This window comes from Acomys minous, assembly GCF_964271855.1.
Source record: "Acomys minous genome assembly, chromosome: 14".
Classification (NCBI taxonomy): Eukaryota; Metazoa; Chordata; class Mammalia; order Rodentia; family Muridae; genus Acomys; species Acomys minous.
This window is the reverse complement of record NC_140496.1, coordinates 88,575,114-88,595,909: the sequence shown is the minus strand read 5'-3', so window position 1 is coordinate 88,595,909 and position 20,796 is coordinate 88,575,114. Positions and strand designations below refer to the sequence as shown.

At 43.5% G+C, this 20,796-nt stretch overlaps 1 protein-coding gene across 3 annotated transcripts in view; it reads left to right on the top strand.

The window, feature by feature from the left end:
* Positions 1 to 20,796, top strand: part of TET2 (tet methylcytosine dioxygenase 2) — an 83,810-nt gene that overhangs the window by 37,007 nt on the left and 26,007 nt on the right. Inside the window, exon 1 of one of the 3 annotated variants that reach the window (XM_084756049.1) lies at positions 4,839 to 4,918. The exons of 1 other annotated variant lie outside the window; for it this stretch is intronic. Coding sequence is in view for 1 of the 2 variants with exons in the window: in XM_084756047.1 (XP_084612173.1) it covers positions 9,316 to 9,317 (2 nt within the window). In the remaining variant the exon portion in view is untranslated. Of the gene's footprint in view, positions 1 to 4,838; positions 4,919 to 9,012; positions 9,318 to 20,796 lie in introns of those variants that run through there. One more of the 3 variants, XM_084756047.1, reaches the window with a different exon arrangement.

The window sequence follows — 20,796 nt, the reverse complement described above, 5'->3', positions numbered from 1 at the left end:
CTCCAAGGACAACTGCGGCACATTTGAATTAAAAATTCACATAAGTTTTGAAATGAGCTGAGTAAGTTTCCAGGAGTCTCTTAGCCATATATTGAAATCCAAGTAAAAGACAGAAGAATGTCTGGGATTTTTTTTTAAACCTATATCAACGACATTTCCTTCTTTAAATAAGTCATCTTTCCTGCTACAATAGTTTGAGAAGATAGGGTTGGGGTTTTTTGTGATGTTGTTTTTTTCTCAATTATCACTGAGGGGGCATGGCATGGATTTTTTTATGGGCCCCTAAAATCATTGACCCTCTGAAGACAACTCTCTGATGTTCTTGACAAGGTTCCTATTACTAATCCAGGTTTAAATCTCCACCTAGATTTAAAATTGAAACTTCAGTGTTTCCCCCATACAAACGATTCCTATGACCCAAAGCATGTAGGCATTTGTCTAACAAACCTTACCAATTTGTCCTTTGCATCTTGGGGCAGTTTGTTGTTTGTTTGTTACTGGCATGAGGTCATACTATGTTGTATGGTCTGACTTCGGTTATCCTTCTGCCTCAATTTCTCAGGCGGCTTGACTATAGGTCACCATATTACCTCCCTGACACAGGACTTGGAAACAAAAGGAGATACAGCAGATCACACAGTGTTCTTTCAGTCTTCAAATGATTTTCTCCCTTCTGTCCATTTGTTGTTGTTTTTAATTTTTTAAAGGTTGTGTTACATTTATCTTACTTAGTGTGTGTATGTGTGTGCAAAGGTGTGCAGGCACGACAATAATGCACTACCTTTGCAGGTGGGTCCTGTTAGGACTCTGCTTCAGTTGGCCTGCTTGTGATGTCATTGCCTACCTTCCACTGGGCGTGGCCCTATCCAAGATTATAAAAGGATAAACCCTCTTTATGTCTCCCTCTCTCCCTCTCCCCCTCCTTCCCTATTATATTTCATAAAATTGATGTAACAGGTCTTATCCCTCTACCATGTGTGTGGTGAGATAGAAGTCACTGGGTTTAACTGCCTGTCTTTTTTTTTCTTTCTTTCTTTTTTTTTTTTTTTTTTTTTGGCTCTTCGAGACAGGGTTTCTCTGTGAACCCTTGGCTGTCCTAGACTCGCTTTGTAGACCAGGCTGGCCTCGAACTCACAGCGATCCGCCTGCCTCTGCCTCCAGAGTGCTGGGCTTAAAGGCGTGCGCCACCACGGCCAGCTTAACTGCCTTTCTTGTCTATTGAGTTGTCTTGCTGGCCTTGTTTTTTAGTTAAATTTATAAAAAACAAAATATAGCCTTTTAGTCAATGGACAGCAGAAGTGTATTTGGGAGGTGTTGCCTGTCTGCTTTCAAAACCTTCAGATTCCCTTCTTCTCTGCACCCTGGCCTGGCCTGAGCTGTGGCTGAGGCGCGTGAGCAGAGCCTGTTGCTGGTTCTCCAGACTAGCATCTGAGGCCTGTTTCTCAGGGGCCTGAGAACACAGGCTCTGTCACAGGATTCAGCCGAGAAACTTGGCAGTCCCTGAGCTCTCAAATGGCTGGGCAGCCGCTGTGCATTACTACGCGTCCACATGTGATGCTTCCTTTGCAGTCTGAGCGAGTAGAGCATACGAAAATAGAGCAGCGCTGAGAGAGTCGGCCCCGCGGTTCTGGTGTTTCAGTTTCCTCTTCCAGTGAAGTATCATTTGCTTCTATTGATCTCACGGGGTATTTTAAGCAGAAATGAGAGTCTTGGTGAAACACTTCGTATTCTAAAATAGAACCACAGTGCCAGAGAAGGTTCCGGACATGCTTACTCATCATGCCGGGCTTTAACATATCAGATTTGTTCTCAGTATGAAGAGTTGTTACCCTCTTAGTGCTGATGTTGAGAACAGGCCGATAACAGGTTTCTTGCAGGATTTCTGATCCCGTAGCAAATGCTTAATTTCTATTTAAGGTTTTTGTAATTTTTGATTAAAAAAAATACTGTCCTTAGGACCCACCTCACCCACCCCTCTTTTTTTTTTTTTTTTGAGACATGTTTTGTGTGTGTGTGTGTGTGTGTGTGTGTGTGTGTGTGTGTGTGTATCCTTGAGTGTTCTGGTCTCATTTTGTAGACCAGGCTGGCCTTAAACTCAACAGAGATCCACCTGCCTCTGCTTCCTAAGTTCTGGGATTAAAGGTGTGCACTACCACACATGGTGTCTGTCCTTCATGGTTTTTGTTTGTTTGTTTCTTTGGATTGCTTTTCCCTTGTGTAGCCTTGACTGTCATGGACTCACTTGGTAAACCAGGCTGGCCTCGAACCCTCTGTCTCCCGAGTGCTGGGACTTATTACAAGGGTGCGTCACTACACCTGGCCTGTCTTTAGGTCTTAATGATGGTTTAGATTTAAAAACAACTTGGTATTTATCTTGAATATTTACCCAAATGAACTGAAGATTTTTGTATCCACATAAAAACCTGCACAAATATTATGACAGCTTTTTATGTGTGAATGTTTTGTATATATATATATATGTGTGCACCATGAGCACGCCTGGAGCCTATAGAGAGCAGAGAAGGTGTTGGGTTTCCTATAACTGCAGTTACAGACTGTTCTGAGTTACTATGTGAGTGCTTGAATCCCCGGTCCTCTGCAACAGCAGCACGTGCTCCAAGCTCTTTAGCTATTTCTTCAGCCCCAGTTTATAGCAGCGTTATCCACAATAGATAGTTAACAGTGTGAGTCCTTAAGACTTTTTAAAGACATCCTGTTATTTTCCCCTCCTCTCTCCTTCTGTTTCTCTTTCTTTTCCCCTCCCTAATTAGAGCCCCCTTTCTCATCTCCCTGATTAGGTCACCTGTACCCTGTTAGATCCCCTACATTGCTCCACTACCCCAGCAATGGTCCCTTTTTCCTTTCCTGGTTTCTACAGTTGCTCCAGGATATGTACTCAACTCTGAAGATTTAGAGCTAAAACTCTAGGGGGAGAGAGAACACGTGGCATTTGTCTTTCTGGGTTTGGCTTCCCTCATTCAAACTGACCCATCTGCTTCTGCCTCCTAAGTGCAGAATTAGGAGGTGTGCACAGTCATTCTCCTGCCTCTGCTTCTCCAGTGCTGGGATTAAAGGCGGGCACCACCATAGCCAGTTCAGGCTCTTTTTTTAAAGGTAGCATCTCATGTGATCCAGGCTGGGACCCTGTATCTGAAGATCTATCTCAATCCCTGGCTCTGTGGCCTGCACCTCCCGAGTGATAAGATACCACCGCATCCAGTCCTCTCTTAAACTATTGAGTTGGAATACCTAAATTTTATATTTGCTCCACTTTCTCTGGGAATAAAAGGATTTTTAAGGCTCATGTTATAGCTTACAGTCCATGCATTTGGGGATGTGCTATACTCATTACTATTTTCACATGTTTGTTTGTTTCTTTTCTTTTCTTTTTTTGTTGCTGTTTTTGTTTTGGAGGCAGGGTTGGTTTTCCAAGACAGGGTTTCTCTGTGTATCCTTGGCTGTCCAGGAACTTGCTCTGTAGACCAGGCTGACCTTGAACTCTGAGATCCAACTGGCTCTGCCTCTGAGTGCTGGGATTAAAAGGGAGTGCCCTACCCCCAGATCAGATATTTATTTCAAACTTTTGCTTTTTTCTTTGACTAAAGAGTTCCTTAGGAGGCCGGGCATAGTGGTGCATGGCTTTAATCCCAAAACTCGCAAGAGGCAGGCAGATCTATTCTAGAGGCAGTACGTTTTGTTTTGTGATAAGGTCTTCATTATACAGTCCCCTAGGTCAGCCTTACACGAGCTGTTGCGGCCGTCATCTACAGTCCTAGCTAGCAATCAGGAGGCTGAAGAGAGGGGTGGGGATGACAGACAGACAGACAGACATCAACAATGGAATAACCCTCCCTTCTGCTGGGATTATAGGTATGTGCCACCATACAGCCAGCTACCTTTTTAAAAAGAATGTTTTATGTGCTAGGTGGGCATGGTGGTGCATTTAACCTGGGAGACTGAGGCAGGCAGATCTCTGTGAGTTTGGTGTCAGCCTAGTCCACACAGCGAGTTCCAGGACAGCCAGGACTACATGGCGAAACCTTGCCTGTATGTGCGTGTGGGGGAGAAGGGGGCAGAATGAGTAAGCTAGCGTGATGTCCATCAGCGCTAATAATTCCTGATTGGCACAACGGCACTGCAGCCCGCACCTGACATTCATAGCTACAGACCTGGCTGGCCTTCTCTAGAACCTGAACGTTGGACACATTTCCAAGGCTTGAATCTGTTTTCCCAGATTGTAATCCTGTTTACTCTCAATCAACTCTAATCATTGTTTTAGACTACACTGACTTTATTCTAGGTCAACAAAGCTAAAGGGCTTTCCCTTTCCTTTCCTAAGGAAGTCTTTTTTCTTTCTTTCTTTCTTTCTTTCTTTTTCTTTCTCTTTCTTTTTTCTTTTTTCTTTTTTTTTTTTTGGTTTGTTTTTTGTTTTTTGAGACAGGGTTTCTCTTTGTAGCCCTGGCTGTCCTGGACTCACTTTGTAAACCAAGCTGGCCTCAAACTCACACAACTATCCCTTGCCTCTGCCTCCCTAGAGCCAGGGCGTCACCTCGCCCAGCAGAGTAATATATTTCTTTTCTTATTTTGTTTGAAATTTCCTTTTTGCTTACATTCTGTGATCTTATGATGTACTTCTCTCAGTTTTAATTTGTTCCTGGCTTGTAACTCCTATCCTGAAACAGGCTTTAGGAAGTTGAGCTTATTTCCCGGAAGGTCGGTCATAGGAATGTGACTACCCCCACCCATGCCCTAGGGAGGTGGGAGAGGCCCAGAATGATGATGAAGGCTCCTCTCTCAACCCCCACCCAGTCCATTAGCATTGGTGGAACTGGAAGTCTTATAAGGGCCCTAAGCAGCAGTGTCCTCTAGCGCGCCACCACAGCTGAGAGTGGGGAGTCGGTGTGGTCTCCTGAAGAAGGTAAGGAAGCTTCAAGCCCCTTCTCAGTCTACACCTCTCACCCTCATTCCCTTCTTTTTTTTTTGAGACAGGGGTTTCTCTGTGTAGCCTTGACTGTCCTGGACTCACTTTGTAGACCAGGCTGGCTTCGAACTCACAGAGATCCACCTGCCTCTGCCTCTACCTCCCAAGTGGTGGATTTAAAGGCGTGTGCCACCATCCATGCCCAGCCTCATTCCCTTCTTATAGTCTCTTAGTAGACAAGGGACAGTTTATTGAGCCTTGTGACTTGCTCCAACAAATGAGTCAAGCCCAGGGGGAAAAATGTAGTGGAAGTATTGACTGTAGCCTGTTGATCAAAGCAAAGGAAAAATGGTGGAGGCTCTCAACTGGCCTGTCAGGGGGCCACGCCAGAGGGGACTGTTGGAGGCCTGAACTCTTGCCCTGAGATCTGATGTTCTTGTGCAGGTATAGACTGGTATGGGAACTGAAGTGAATGCTGGCATGGCGCCCTATTTCTGTGCTCGTGGCACTTGGGAATTCTAGGCCAGCCAGGTCTGCATAGTCTATCTCAAAAAAGACCTGTTATACCCCACCAGTCTGTATCCTGAGTTGCTTATTGATGGGGAGAGGTGTTCACACCCGTGGGTCACATAAGATTCCCGTGTTGATTGTGGTGTGAAAACAAGGGGAGAAATAGGCAGTTGGGTTTTGGTTTTGCAGCGTAGGTATTTTGCACTTTGCCCCTATTCACACACCCTGAAGGAAAACTTAGTTTCGTCTATCACAAGCGTGTAGTAAGACTAGGCAAACGTGAGGCCACTACGAGCGTATCACCAACGTGCCTGACGTTGTTCCCTTTCCCGTTACGTCCTTGCCTAGTCCAGGTATATAACCTGGTTATGTGTAATTCTCTTCGCCCTTCAGCCCACCATGCTGGGGAGCACCTGGATCGCCCTTCTGTGAGCCTTACCTGTAGGAAACTGAGTACTCGTGTGCTAGTGAGACCTGTCAGTGAAGCCAGCGTAGGTCCAGCCATGTTGTGGACAGATAGGACACCTGCTGCCTTTGCCTACTGTGGAGCTTGCATCTTGCCCCATCTTTCCCTTCCCTTGTAGCTATTTGGACAGTGGACAGCCTTTCTTCGCGGGAAGACAGCTTGTCTGGATGAGTGGCCTACCTGTGGTCAGCTCAGATACCACATGGCATCTGCATGCCCTTTCAGTTGCTGTACGCACAGTGCCTGAGGCCTTTGGATGCACAGTCTGCTGTGAATTTTTTTTTTCTCTTACTCCAACTGAAGTTTCCCAAATAAGGGGTGATGAGAGAGCTTTGTTTTCTGTAGTGTTCCCTAGCTAGCTTTCAAAAAGAGCCCATGATCAGACTCTGAGTGGTGTAGATTCATCTGCATTTTTCTAATTTTTTCCTCCCAAAGCAGGGTTTCTCTGTGTAGTCTTGGCTGTCCTGGCCTCAGAGATTCTGCCTGCCTCTGCCTCCCAAGTGCTGGGATTACAGGTATGTGCCACCACGCCCGGCCCAAATAAAGTCTCTTTCTTTCTTTCTTTCTTTTTTTTTTTTTTTTTTTTTTTGCTTTTTTTGTTTGTTTCTCAAGACAGGGTTTCTCTGTATAGTCTTGGCTGTCCAAGACTCACTTTGTAGACCAAGCTGGCCTCAAACTCAGCAATCCACCTGCCTCTGCCTCCTTAGTACTGGGATTAAAGGTGTGTGCTACCATACCTGATTTAAATAGTCAAATAAATTTTCAAAGAAATGCTTTATGGTAAATATGAAAGCCTTTTAGCGCAGAAAAGAGTAAAGACTTGAAATTAATGCAGGTGCATGACTCAAAGTACACTGGTAAGCATTTTGGCCACAGCTTCCATGCCGGTGTCTGCATTAAGAAAAGAGAAAGGGCTGGAGAGGTAGCTCAGAGGTTAGGAGCACTGTCTGCTCTTCCAGAAGCCCTGAGTTCAATTCCTAGCAACCACATGGTGGCTCACAACCATCTATAATGAGATCTGGTGCCCTCTTCTGGCCTGCAAGGGCACGTGCAGGCAAAACTGTAAACATAAAAAGAAAAAAAGGATCTGAAATGATTGTCCATGGTTCAGCCCTGGTGTGCATCTACAGCTGGAAGAGTCCAGCTGTTTTCTCTCCTGGGGAAGTCACTATGGCTATTTTGACTTGGCAGTTTAAGTAGATTTTCGAGGTAGGGTTTCTCTTTAGCCTTGGCTGTCCTGGACTCACTTTGTAAACCAGTCTGGCTTGGAACTCACAGAGATCCTCCTGCCTCTGCCTCCCAAGTGCTGGGATTAAAGGTGTGCGCCACTACCACCTGGCTTAAATTGATTATTACTATGGAAAATGGTAGGAAATGTCCTTAGCAAACATTGAAATGGGCAGCATTAAATTGAACTTCCCAAAACTCCTCACTGGGAGTCTCTGGATTCCCCTTTTTAAAAAAAGTTTCTAGTAACTTTTCTTGCCTTAGGTATAAAAGGAGTAAAGACCAGATTGATTTTTTTTTTTTGCCATAAGTTTAGAAAACTAAAGTAAGATGTCTTTACTTGGCCACTTTGTTTTATGAATCTACTAGTTGTAGGAAAGTTTTGAGCATGCCCCACTGACTCCAGGCAGAGATTATTACAGTGAAATGACAGCCAAATACCTGGCAAGCTGGTAGTGTTGCTAATGAATCCTAAAGCCCTGGGGTAATTTAGCATGAATTTTCTTCTTTGCTATCTGCCTGAACTTTTGACATGGTGACCTGGCACAACAAAGAAAAGACAGCAGGACACTTGATGCCAATTAAAACAGCCCTCCTCTATGGAAAGCTCAACTCTTAGCAAATCCACTCTCAAATTCAAGTGTTTAGAGCCAAGAGGGGCTAATGGGAAAAGCTAGTACATTTTAGCATCTGCTAGGGGAAAAAGTGTGCCAGTCTAATATGGCTTCTTTGAGGCCGGTCTTCTCAGTAGCACTAGCTAACCTGAGATTTGGCCGGAGACCAGGCTGTTCTCAACTATCTCTGCCTACCAAATGCTGAAATTAAAAGTGCGTGTCACCATGGCTAAGTTTTTAATAAGTCACAATTTACATATAATAAAAAATGTTTCTTACATGGTATGTGTGCTTGGGTGAAGTCTGTGGATTTCTGGTCCACTCACGATGGCTGTTGATTTCAGATATGAGTTACAGAATTAGGACTATTTTTGTCTTGTTGGTTTTTTTGAGACAGGTTTCTCTTATCCTGGCCAACTCACTTTGTAGATCAGACTGGCCTCGAACGCACAGCAGTCTGCCTACCTGCCTCTGCCTCTCCAGTGCTGAGATTAAAGGTATGCTCCATCTCCCAGCTGAAATCCTGTTTCTTAAGAGTTTGTTGTTTATCTTTCTTTTTTGTTTTGTCTTGTTTTCTTGTGGTGGTGGTGGTGGTGTAGATTCATCTGCATTTTTCTTTAGGTTTTTTTGTTTTGTTTTTTGTTTTGTTTTGGTTTTTTTATTTGTCTCTTTGTGTAACAGGCCTGGCTGTCCTGGACTCACTTTTGTATACCAGGCTGGCCTTGAACTCACAGAGATCACCTGCCTCTGCCTGCCACCACTGCCTACTGAAAAGCAGAATTTTAAAGAGCCTGTGGTCAGGATGGGGATAGATGGGGCCACTGAGTTCTGCGTAGATAATTATAAAGTTGAAGCCATGATTGGAAGCTAGAAGATGACAATGCAGCAATCCACACAGACAACAGGGACCACACAGTCCTTATTCTCTGAGGCCAAGAAGAAGCCAGGAGGAATAAGCATACAGTCATCACTGTGTGTTTTTTGTTTGTTTGCTTTTGGTTTTTCAAGACAGGGTCTTGGCTGTCCTGGACACACTTTGTAGACCAGGCTGACCTTGAACTCACAGCAATCCACCTGTCTGCCTCCCAAGTGCTAGGACTAAAGGTGTGCACCACCACGCCCAGCTCATTACTGTATGTTTTAATTTACAGCCAACATGTCAATAATTGACTATTTTTAAACTTGACAAGGGAAAGTGTTTATGATTTTTATTTATTTTAAATAAATTTAGGGGTTTTTTTTTCTCACATAATGAAATGGAAGCCATTATTTTCTCCCCACCACTCTCCACTATCATTTTTTTTCTTCTTTTAGTTGTTTTTTCCAGATAGGGTTTCTCTGTGTAGCCTTGGCTGTCCTAGACTTTGTAGACCAGGTGGGTCTGTGTCTGCCTCCACATGTGCTGTGATTGCAGGGGTGTGCCACTATTCCCCGGCTCCTCTGACTCTCCTGATGCACTCCTTTCTTCTCTTCAGAAAACAAGCAGGCTTGCTTCTATGGGATAATAATAAAATAAGATGAAGTAAAATTAACATCTTATTGGACAAAATAAAGAGAAGAAAAAAACCCAAGAAAAGATGTAAGAAACAGATCATGACCTATATGCTAAGGACCTGTAGAGTAAACAGAAAACAATAAGAAATAAGGTAACGTTTTTAAAGCTTCCCCCCATATGATAAGAAAAAGGTATAATTCTGTTTTGTTTTGTTTTGTTAAGCCCTGGCATGGGACAAGGAACCCCAAAGCTGCTGCTGAATTCATTTTTTGTTGGCCGCCTACTGCTGGGCATGTGGCCTATCCTTAAGAGTAGTTCTACCCCTCCCCCCACCCCCCAGTAAGACCTCCTAGGAGAAAACTATAAACTTGCATGCAAGTGGTTATCAATTAGTGATAGCTTCTGGATTAGGGATGGGAGTTGTTTGTTGTATCCACTTCAGCTCTAGAGCACCCCGCCCCCCCAAGTGTAGACCTGTGTAGTCCGTGTGCACGCTGCGTCAGTCATACGATCAGGTTGATTACTGGTACTTTTTCTCTTGCTGTCCTCAAACCCCTCTGCCACGTTCAGTCTTTGGGGATGAAGGAGACCTCCCGTTTAGGGCTGAATGTTCCAAGGTCTCTCTCACTGTCTGCTTCAAGTCTGCTGTGGGTCCCTGTGTGTGCTCCCATCTGCTGAAGCCCTGGCATGCAGAGGTGAGGGCTCTTTGTAGGCACCGGGTCACGTGCTCCATGTTATGCTGTCTTGAGTAATGCGACCTCGACATCAGCTGTGGAGAGCAATCCATACTCTTGGGCACAGCCTGGGTTGTTCAGAGGTTCCCATGCAATCTCTTCAGCCAGCAACTCGGTTAGCTAGAACCCTGTTTCACTATTGAAAACCTCATTTGTGGCAAGAGATTGTTGGTGCTGTGCCTCCCCCATTATTTGGTTATTTTATTTAGATGACCTTTTTTTTTTTTTAAGATGTTTCTGCTGTATTGTTTCCAAAGTGGCCTCAATGGCCCTTAATTTGAGCTGTCTTTCCATATTCTCCCATCCCCTCTTCCCTCCACTTGATCCTCCCATTTCACCCTCCCCATCCATCCATAACAAATCTGTTCTATTTCCTTTTCCTAGAGAGATTGTCTGTCCCCCTCTAGTCCCGTAACTCCATACTTAACCTCTTTTTCTATAGATTGCAGCCTGGTTATCATGGCCTTACCAGCTAATGATCCACATAAGCAAATATATACCATATTTGCCTTTCAAGGCTTGGGTTAGCTCACTAGGATGTTTTTATCTGTTGAGGGCCATCTAGATTGTTTCTGGTTTCTAGCTATTATGAATATAGCTGCAAGAGCATGACTGAGCAAGCATCTCTGCAGTAGGATAGTGTCTTTTGGATATAGGCCCAAGAGTCATATGGATGGATCTTGAGGTAGATCAGTTCTCACCTTCGCAAGGAGCTGACACTGATTTCCATACTGGATGTACAAGTTTGCACTGTCACCAGCAATGGAGAAGTGTTCGATCCCGTCACCCCACATCCTTTCTAGCAGGAGCTGTCACTTGTTTTATTGGTTTTAGCCATTCTGACATGTGTAAGATGAAAGAATTCTGTTAAATCTGAACCATTTGTTGTGGTTTTTTGGGTTTTTTTTTGTTTTTTTTTTTAAGACAGGGTTTCTCCATGTATAGCCCTGGCTGTCCTTGACTCACACTCACAGAAATTCCCCCTACCTCTGCCACCCAAGTGCTGGCATTAAAGGCATGCTCCACCACATCCAGCCTACACCCCACATTTTTAATGGTGTTATTTTTGTTTCCTTGGTATTTAGGGTATTTTTTCTTTTAGTTCTTTATGTATTTTGGATATTGTCCTTCCGGTTTTCTGTTTGGAAAGTCTTCCTGTGCCAATGTATTCAAGGCTATTCCTCATATACCCATTTAGTGTATCTGGTTTTGTGTTTAATCCATTTGGAATTGGATTTTATGCAGGGTGATTAGTATGAATCTCTTTGAATTTCACCTATGTGCTACTATCCAGTATGGCCAGCACCATTTGTTGAAGATGCTGTCTTTTTCCCAGTGTGTATATTTATGTCTTTATCAAAAATGAGGTATGGATTTATGTCTGTGTCTTGTTTAACTCCATTGATCAGCATGTCTGTTTTGTGCCAATGTGCTGTTTTCAATACTGTAGCTCCATAGTACAACTTGAAATCTGTGATGGTAATATGTTGTAGTAAAGATGTAGAGGTGACCTACACTTATTGTATATCATGGTGTGTCTCTGTAAATTCAATTTTTAATTGTTGAACCAGCAGTGAGCTAAATGCTAACAGATTCTGATATTATGCTATTGAGGAATATCCTGTCTCAGTGTTTTGTAAAAATTACTCTCAAATTGTCTCTGGTTAATGAAGAGCTGAACAGCCCATTGTAGAGGAATTTTAATTCAGAACATGGCTGCTCTGGTAAGAGATCACATCTAAAGACCTAGTTCTGTGTGATCCAGCTGGAGTACAGACACAACTTTAATCCCAAGAGACAGAAGTAAACAGAACTGAATTTGAGGCCAGGCAAGTTTCATGTAACTTAAAAGCTTAGGTCCAAGTGTGGTGGTACACACCTTTAATCCCAGACAGGCGTGCAAATCCGAGTTCTAGTCAGTGCTGTTGAGGCAGTTAACTCAGAAGGTTGAGAGGCTGTGCAGTGGAGTTGAATTCCTAGCAAGCAGTTCAGTTTGTGGAATTCAGAAACCAGAGAGTAATATAGGGACAGGTTAAAGACAGGAAAAGGTAGACACAGGTGAAGACAGAATAAATCATGGAATGAGAAGGAGCCAGACGATTAGAACACATTGCTAGTTTGAGGCAGAGAGCAGAGTAATTCAGTCAGAGGTGAAGAGAGAAGCCAGATTGAGTCAGTCAGCATGGAGAAGAGTTTTGAGCCAGAGAGCTGAGTTTGAACCAGCTAGCCAGAGTTTAGAAAGAACTAGAAGGGGTAAATTTAGCATTAAGTCTCAGAGGCTGAAAGCATTCTAGGCCTAGATTAGATTATATGGATGCTAGAAGTTTCTAGGACTAGGCCTAGGTTATCAGAAGCAGTAAGCCTGTATAAGACTATAGTTACTACAGGCAAATGTCACTTTTACAGCTTATACCTAGGAGGAGAATTGAAGTAGACAAAGAGCCCAAGCCTATATCATGGCCTAAAAGCTACAATAAAACTGGGCACAAACCCTCATTTCACATCTGGATGTGGCAAACCAGGAGGAGGAATAAAGTCCCAAGCACAGGCCAAAGAGTCACAAACATCCCCTCCCCTCCCATTTTTGGGAGTCCCACAAGAGTATCAAGTTATATAACCATAAGGTAAAATGCAGAAGGCCAATTTTGGATCCATACAGGGTCCATGACACTGAGCCCCTATGCTTAGTCGATTCTGTAGCCCATGTTATTGTGGTATCCTCAACCACTCTGGCTGCTACAATCCATCCTCGAGATCTTCTGAGGTGTTCCCCTGGCTCTGCCTGGTGTTTGGTTGTTGGTCTCTGCATCTGCTCCCATTAGTTGCTGGATGATGCTCTTCTGATGACATTTGGGCTAGGTGCTTGTCTATGAGAATTGCAGAATATCATCAGGAATTACTTCATTGATTTTTTTTTTTCCCGCCAGTAGTGTTTGGTTCTATCCTGGATCTCTGGGCTTTCCTGCCTCTGGCTCCTGCACACCCAGACAGTGTCAGGTGTGGGTTTCTAAGTGGACTAGTTATAGGTTGGCCACTGCCACTCATGCCACCATTGCCCCAGCATGGCTTGTAGGCAGGGCAGATGGTAGGGTGAAGTTTTTGTGGTTGGGTTGATGTCCTGGTCTCACTGCTAGAAGCCTTGCTTGGTTATATAGAATGTGGCCAGCTGAGGCCCTGTGTCCCCCATTGTTACTAGGAGACTTAGCTAGGGCCATTCAGATGCCAGGGAGTCTCCACTGTACTGAGTTTCTATGTCATCCACTCCCCCATAAAACCATAAACCATCGAATTCCAGTCATTTCTCCCAATACTCTCCTGTTCCATCCCCACCCACTGAGAGTCCACCTGCAAAATCTATTCTGTTTTCCTTCCCAGAGAGATAATGCATTACCCCACCCCCACCCTCCCCACCCCCCACACACCTAGAGAAGCCAGAAATAAACAGTGGGGAAAAAAGCATCTGTAGGACTTTTTATCATGAATGGGTGTTGGATTTTGTCAAAGGCCTTTTCTGCATCTAATGAGATAGTCATGTGGCTTTGGTCTTTCGGTTTGTTTATATTTACTGATTTATATATGTTATAGCTCTGGGATGGAGCCTATTATTCCAGTAGCTGATCTTTTTGAGTTGCATTTATTTTGGTTTTTTTGAGGAAGGGTTTTCACCGAGATCCCCTTCTGCCTGCTGAGCACAGGGAGTAAAGGCATTTGCTACCACCACCCAGCCAGGTTTGCAAATATTTTAAGGATTTTTGCAGCCAGGCAAGGTGGCTCATGCCTAGGAGTTAGGAAGGCAAAGAGAGGCAAGTGGATCTCAAGGCCAATATAGTCTACAAAGGGAGTTCAAGACAGCCAAGAGAAGCCCTGTCTGTTTAAAAAAAAAATGGCTACCATGTTCATAAGGGAAAATGATCGTTGTTTGGTCTGCACGTGTTTTGGATATCATAAAACAAATCTGGCAGTGTTCTTTCTGTTCTGTTTTGTGGAATAATTTGGGGGTCTGGGAAATATAACCCTGAGAAATTTGCATCTAAATAGCAGGGGAAACAGTGACAGTGAACCCTAGTCATGACTTCCCACCTATGAGCTGAACCACCTTTTCACAGGGGTCACATGAGAAATTTACCTTATTCACAAAAGCAGTAACATTCAGTTATGAAATGCTTGGGGGCCACCACAGCATGAGGAACTGTATTAGGTATCTTGTTTTACCTAGCTATTTTTACAGATCACTCAGTGTGCCTCTCATTGAAATATGATAGACTAGGGAAATACAATTGGTTTTGGTTTTTTCATTTGTTTTTGAGACAGGGTCTCTGTGTAGGCTTAATTGTCTTGGACTTTGTAGACCAGTCTGGCTCCCAAAACAATAGTTTTTGATAGATGTAGATGGCATGCCTGTGGGCAATATCATCCCTAGACCAGTGGCCTGGGCTGTATAAAGTTAAATAAAGTCTCATTTGTTTTTAAAATTATGTATATGTAGTACATTACACTAGCATTTAACTAAATACCTGCTATACTAATGAGTTATACATACACACACACACACACACACACACACACACACACACACACACATACATATGTGTTGGATCTGGTGGCTGAAGGAAAGGCCGCTTCTAGGACAGCCAGGGCTACATGAAGAAAAAAGAGAAACAGGAATTACAGACAATTGTGAGCTACCATGCGGGTTTGGGGTTCTTGAGAAGAGCAGCTAGTGTAACCATTGAAACCATTGCTCCAGGCCTTAAATTGCTAATTTAAAAAATCAAATATGTGGAGTGTTGTCTGGCCTAATCAACTCTACCTGTAGAGCCTTGAGTTCTTTACTCTGACTAGCCATTTCTGTGTGTTATATCTTCCAATAATGAAATCCTTAAAGAGAGATACACCATGAGCATAAAGAAGACCCTGGAGGGCAGAAAAGGGCATTAGATTCCCTGGAACTGGAATTAAAGATGCTTGTAAACTACCTGTCTGGTCTAAGAGCTGGGGACCTAACTTGGGTCCCTGGAAGAGCAGCATCGCCAGCCTCTAGAACAAAGTTTATTAATAACACTTTCTGTTTGTATTTTGATAACATCTAAAAGCACCAGATAACTAGGCAATCTTAAAATGTTTATCATCAGATCTTTCAATTTAGAGTTGTCTTGGTTTTGGTATTTTTGGGTGGGGGTGGTGTTGAGACAGGGTTTCTCTGTGTAGCCTTGGCTGTCCTGGACTTGCTTTGTAGGCCAGGCTGGCCTTGAACTCACAGAAATCTACCTGCCTCTGCCTCCTGAGTGCTGGGATTAAAGGCGTGTGCCACTAGAGTTGTCTTAAAATGTGTAGGGAACCTGCTTCCGGATATGTGGTTACCCGCCATGCCGTTAAGACACCTTTATTGGTGTTCCTGTGCTCACTAAAGGGTTTTATTTACTCAGTTCTCTGACTCAGGTAGTCTAGTCTGACCTTGAACTCCATCCTTCCACTTACGCCCCAGTGGAATGGACCACACATGGCCTGTTTGCCTGGCTTCCTTAGGACTGGCACATCGTGAAGTACTTTGCCCATCATGGGCTACATCAGTTCAATTACTTCATTGACATCTTTTACTGATCTTTAGAACATCCTTATTGTGGAGTTACTTTGTAGCCCTTAGACATGGCTGCATAGTAATAATTTCTACAACAGGAAGAAAAAAAATGACTAGGTTGTCACTAAGATTAGATCAGGATGAGGATGGACAGAACTTCTGACAGACACATGGCATCCCTTTTGAGGCAATGTGGCAGGACATTTTTGAGAAAGCAGATTAATGAGTGTGATAGTAATTCCCCAAATGCCTATGTTGCAACTATCTGCTGTAAAGTTTTTCAGTAAAATGAGAGGCGTTTTATTCTATTTCACATTAAAAGTAAAGCTCACTTTGGACATAATGATTTAGTTAACTCAAACACTCTCTACATGTTAATGCATTTTGTTATGTTGTGGTTTTTGTTGTTGTTGTTGTTGTTTTTTGGAGATAGGGTCTCATCTCAAATTGCTATGTAGTTGAGCACAGCCTTAAATGAGCACTAATCTTGCCATCACCTCAAGTTCTTGGTGGTGTATGCCACCAAACTGGTTTTCCTTCTTCCCTGTTTTCTTCTTTGACTTAGGAAGTAAGTAGGAGATCTGTATTTCCTGTATTAAAGAATTTGATACATTGATTTTTTTTCCCCCAAGTACTGGGATAAAGGCATGTGCCACCACACCTGGCTTCATGTTTTAAATTGAAAATTTCTTCTTTTTTTGATTAGGTTTTTATTCAAATAGGCTTGTCTCTATTTGCTTTATGGAATGAAACAAATGTTAATAGTTTATGCAGCAGGCTTTTTTCTTCTGTGGTAGGTTTCTTCTCAGCTGCTGGTTTCTTGGCCCCTGCCAAATTTCTTTTTCTTAAAAGATTTATTTATAGTGTTCTGCCTACATGTGATCCTGCCCATCAGAAGAGGGCATCAGATCCCATTATAGATCATTGTGAGCCACCACGTGGTTGCTGGGATTTGAACTCAGGGCCTTTGGAAAACTAGCCAGTGCTCTTAACCTTTGAGCCATCTCTCCAGCCCTTAATTGAAGCACTGCATGAAGAAACCCTAGATAGTGTTTCAGTGCAAAGACAACCAACTCAGAGTAGCTTGAATCTAGTGAGAAGTGCAGTAAAAATGAAAAATTAAGTATGGATTATAAATGATTGTGACAAATTCCAACTAAGTTTGATTTCTTCCCAGCCTTTGAGAGATTGAGTTGTTGTAGAAAGGCCAAACATTAGCCCAAATGTAAGAAACAATTCCAGGATTAACTGGCATGGATAATTGAGGATTGACAAGATCACTCACATCTTCCTTCTAGGGAGTCTGATTAGTTGAATTACAAACTGCAAACACATTTATATAACTGCCCAACTGCCAGGTAGCAAGAGATTTTTTAAAAAAAATATTTATTATGTATACCGTGTTCTGCCTGCATATATACCTACACGCCAGAAGAGGCCACCAGATCTCATTATAGATGGTTATGAGCACCATGTAGTTGCTGGGAGTTGAACTTTGGAAGAGCAGCCAGTGCTCTTTTAACCTGAGCGAGCCATCTCTCAAAAGCCCAAGAATTCTTTTTTTTTTTTTTAACTTTTTTTTCTCCTTTATTAATTTATTCTTGTTACATCTCAATGGTTATCCCATCCCTTGTATCCTCCCATTCTTCCCTCCCTCCCATTTTCCCCGTATTCCCCTCCCCTATGACTGTTCCTGAGGGGGATTTCCTCCCCCTGTATATGTTCATAGGGTATCAAGTCTCTTCTTGGTAACCTGCTGTCCTTCCTCTGAGTGCCACCAGCTCTCCCCCTCCAGGGGACATGGTCAAAGGTGAGGCACCAGAGTATGTGAGAAAGTAATATCCCACTCTCCACTCTACTGTGGAGAGTGTTCTGTCCATTGGCTAGATCTGGGTAGGGGTTTAAGGTTTACCGCCTGTATTGTCCTTGGCTGGTGCCTTAGTTTGAGCGGGACCCCTGTGCCCAAATCTGCCTATCATAATGTTCTACTTGTAGGTTTCTAGGACCCTCTGGATCCTTCTACTTTGCCATTCTCCCATGATTCTCTCATCTAGAGTCCCACTAGAATGTCCTCCCCTCTGTCTCAGTTTCCTGGTAAGTGAAGGCTTTTGTGGGACATGCCCCTTGGGCTAATAGGCAGATATAAGTGAGTATATACCATTTGCGAGGATGTGGGGAGAGAGGAACACTCCTTCATTGCTGGTGGGAATGCAAACTAGTACAACCACTTTGGAAATCTATCTGGTGCTATCTCAGAAAAATGGGAATAGGGCTTCCTCAAGACCCAGCTATTCCACTCCTTAGAATATAGCCAGAAGATGCTCCAGCACACAACAAGAAAATTTGCTCAACCATGTTCATAGCAGCCTTATTCATAATAGCCAGAACATGGAAACAGCCTAAGTGCCCCTCAATAGAAGAAAGGATAAAGAAACTGTGGTATATATACACTTTGGAACACTATTCAGCTATTAAAAACAAGGAATTCCTGAAATTTGTGGATAAATGGATTGAGCTAGAAATGATCATAATGAGTGAGTTAACCCAGAAGCAGAAAGAGTTCTTTCTTATCTTACTTATTAGTAGTGCCTCGCCATGCGTTTGCCGCTTTCGGATAATCTGACCTCTTAAAATTCATCTACACTGCTACCTTCAGATGACAATTTTAAATGTCCAAACACAGGAATTAAATGGCCACAATGAGGATTTCTAAAACTCCTGGCACAGCCTCCCTTCAACGCGTGGCACCATGTTGTATGAGGAAGCTCTATCTGACCAGCATAATTATGGAAAGGCAGGACCTTCTGAGGGTGTTAGATGCAGATCTTCCTTCTTTTTGGGGGGAGGGTGGGTGTTGAGACAGGGTTTTTCTGTGTATGTATCCCTGCCTGTCCTGGACTCGCTTTGTAGACCAGGATGGCCTCAAATTCCCAGCGATCCACCTGACTCTGCCTCCCGGCTCTTTTGTTTCTTTCTTAATTTAGTCACTTTACAGTCTGATCACAGACCCTTCTCTTCGCTCTTCCAGTCCTACCATCACATCTCCGTCCACCCCATGCCCCTCCCTTCCTCCCACCCACCCTAGCACATCAGATCACAATGTAACTAGGCTCATCCTCTCCCACTGAAGCCAGACAAATCAGCCTAGCTATGGGAAAGGAATGCAAAGCCAGCCCCCTCCAGTTGTTAGGAGACCCACATGAAGACCAAGCGGCACATCTGCTACACGTGTGTAGGTTCAGCCCATGTATGTTTTTTGGTTGGTAGGTCTTGACCCCTCCTGCTCCCTCAATCCTGCATTCCACTCTTCCACAAGACCCCTCAAGCTCCACCTGTTGTTTGACAGTGGCATCTCTGCATCTCTTTCCATCATCAGTTGCTGGGTGAAGGCCTTCAGAAGACAGTAAAGCTAGGCCCCTGTGTGCCAGCATAGCAGACTATCTCTTCCATGGGGTGGGTCTCAAGTTGGGCCAGTCATCAGTTGGCCAGTCCCTCAATCTCTGCCCCATCTTTATCTCTACACTTCTTATAGGCAGGACAAGTTTTGGGTTGAAGGTTTTATCATGCAGTGAGATGAGTATTTATAAGAAAATCATAAAATAATCACTGCCTTATTTATTTTCATGATATTTTCTAAATTCCATTCATTTGCCTACAAATTTCATGATGTCCTTGTTTTTAATAGCTGAGTAGTATTTCATTCTGTACCACATTTGTACATTCTCTTTTTTGTTGTTGTTGTTGTGTTTGTTTTTTTGAGACAGGCTGTCCTAGACTCACTTTGTAGACCAGGCTGGCCTTGAATTGTACATTTTCTTTATCCATTCTTCCATTGAAGAACATCTAGTTTCTGGCTGCTATGAACATAGATGAGCAAGTGACCTTGTACCCTGGAGCATCTTTTTGGATATATGCCCAGGAGTGGTAGAGCTGAGTCCTGATGTAGGGCTATTTATTCCCAATATTCTGAGAAATCATTTCCAAAGTGGTTGTACAAGCTTGCAGTGGAGGAGTGGTCCCCTTGCTCCACAGTCTCACCAGCTTGTACTGTCACTTGAGTTTAGATTTTAGCCATTTAAACAGGTTTAAGATGGAATCTAAGGATGTTGAACATTCAACACGCTTTGGAGATTATTTCTTTTTTGAGACAAGAATTTTCTGTGCAGCGCTGGCCGTCCTAGAACGATGCAGACAGAAACTCTGTTATACAGGCTGGCCTGCATCTTCTTCCCTAGTACTGGGCTTAAAGGCGTGTGCTGCCACCACTTGGCTTATTTGTTTATTTTAAAATATTATGTCTGATTGCTTTACCTCACTCATGTCAGTACTATTCATGTGCATGATGCCCATAGTGACCAGAAGAGGGCCTTAGAGTCCCCAGAACTGGAGCTGTGAGCCATATGGGTGCCTGGGAGTGAACTTGAATGTCCTAAAATGAGCTTTAACTGCTGGGCCATCTCTACACCCCCACAGGTCCCTTTACAAGAGATGAAAGTACATTTCCTATCTCATAGAAAGTTCTTACAGGAAGCCAGCACCACGTTCTCCCTACTCAGTACATTAAGCCACAGCCTGGTCCTTGGCATCAGCTTGTAATCTCAGCTATTTGGTTGAGGCAGAAGGATACAAAGTCCAAGGACTAACCAGGCTATTGAGCAAATTCCAGGCCAACCTTGCAAAGTTAGCAAGAGTAAGGGTGGGAAGTAAAGCTTAGTACCCAGCAGTACATAGAATGGCTGTGACAGTGCACATCTGTAGTGTTGGAGGTGATGGTGCACATCTGTAGTGTTGGAGGTGATGGTGCACATCTGTAGTGTTGGAGGTGATGGTGCACATCTGTAGTGTTGGAGGTGATGGTGCACATCTGTAGTGTTGGAGGTGATGGTGCACATCTGTAGTGTTGGAGGTGATGGTGCACATCTGTAGTGTTGGAGGTGATGGTGCACATCTGTACTGTTGGAGGTGAATGAAGGTAGGTAATCATCCTCCAGACAGTTCAGGTCAGCCTGGGAATAAATAGAGGTAGTTGTTTTCACATGGTCCATACATTTTTCTTACTAAAAACATACGTGTAATCCCAGCAGAGGCAGGCGGATCTCTATGAGGCCAGCCTGGTCTGGTCTACGAAGAGAGTCCAGGAGGATAGCCAGGGCTTCTTACATAGAGAAACCAAAAAAGAAAAACAGTAAGAGAAAAGAGACTACTCAAAGAAACCCTGTCTTGAACAAAACAACAAATGTAGGAACCATGC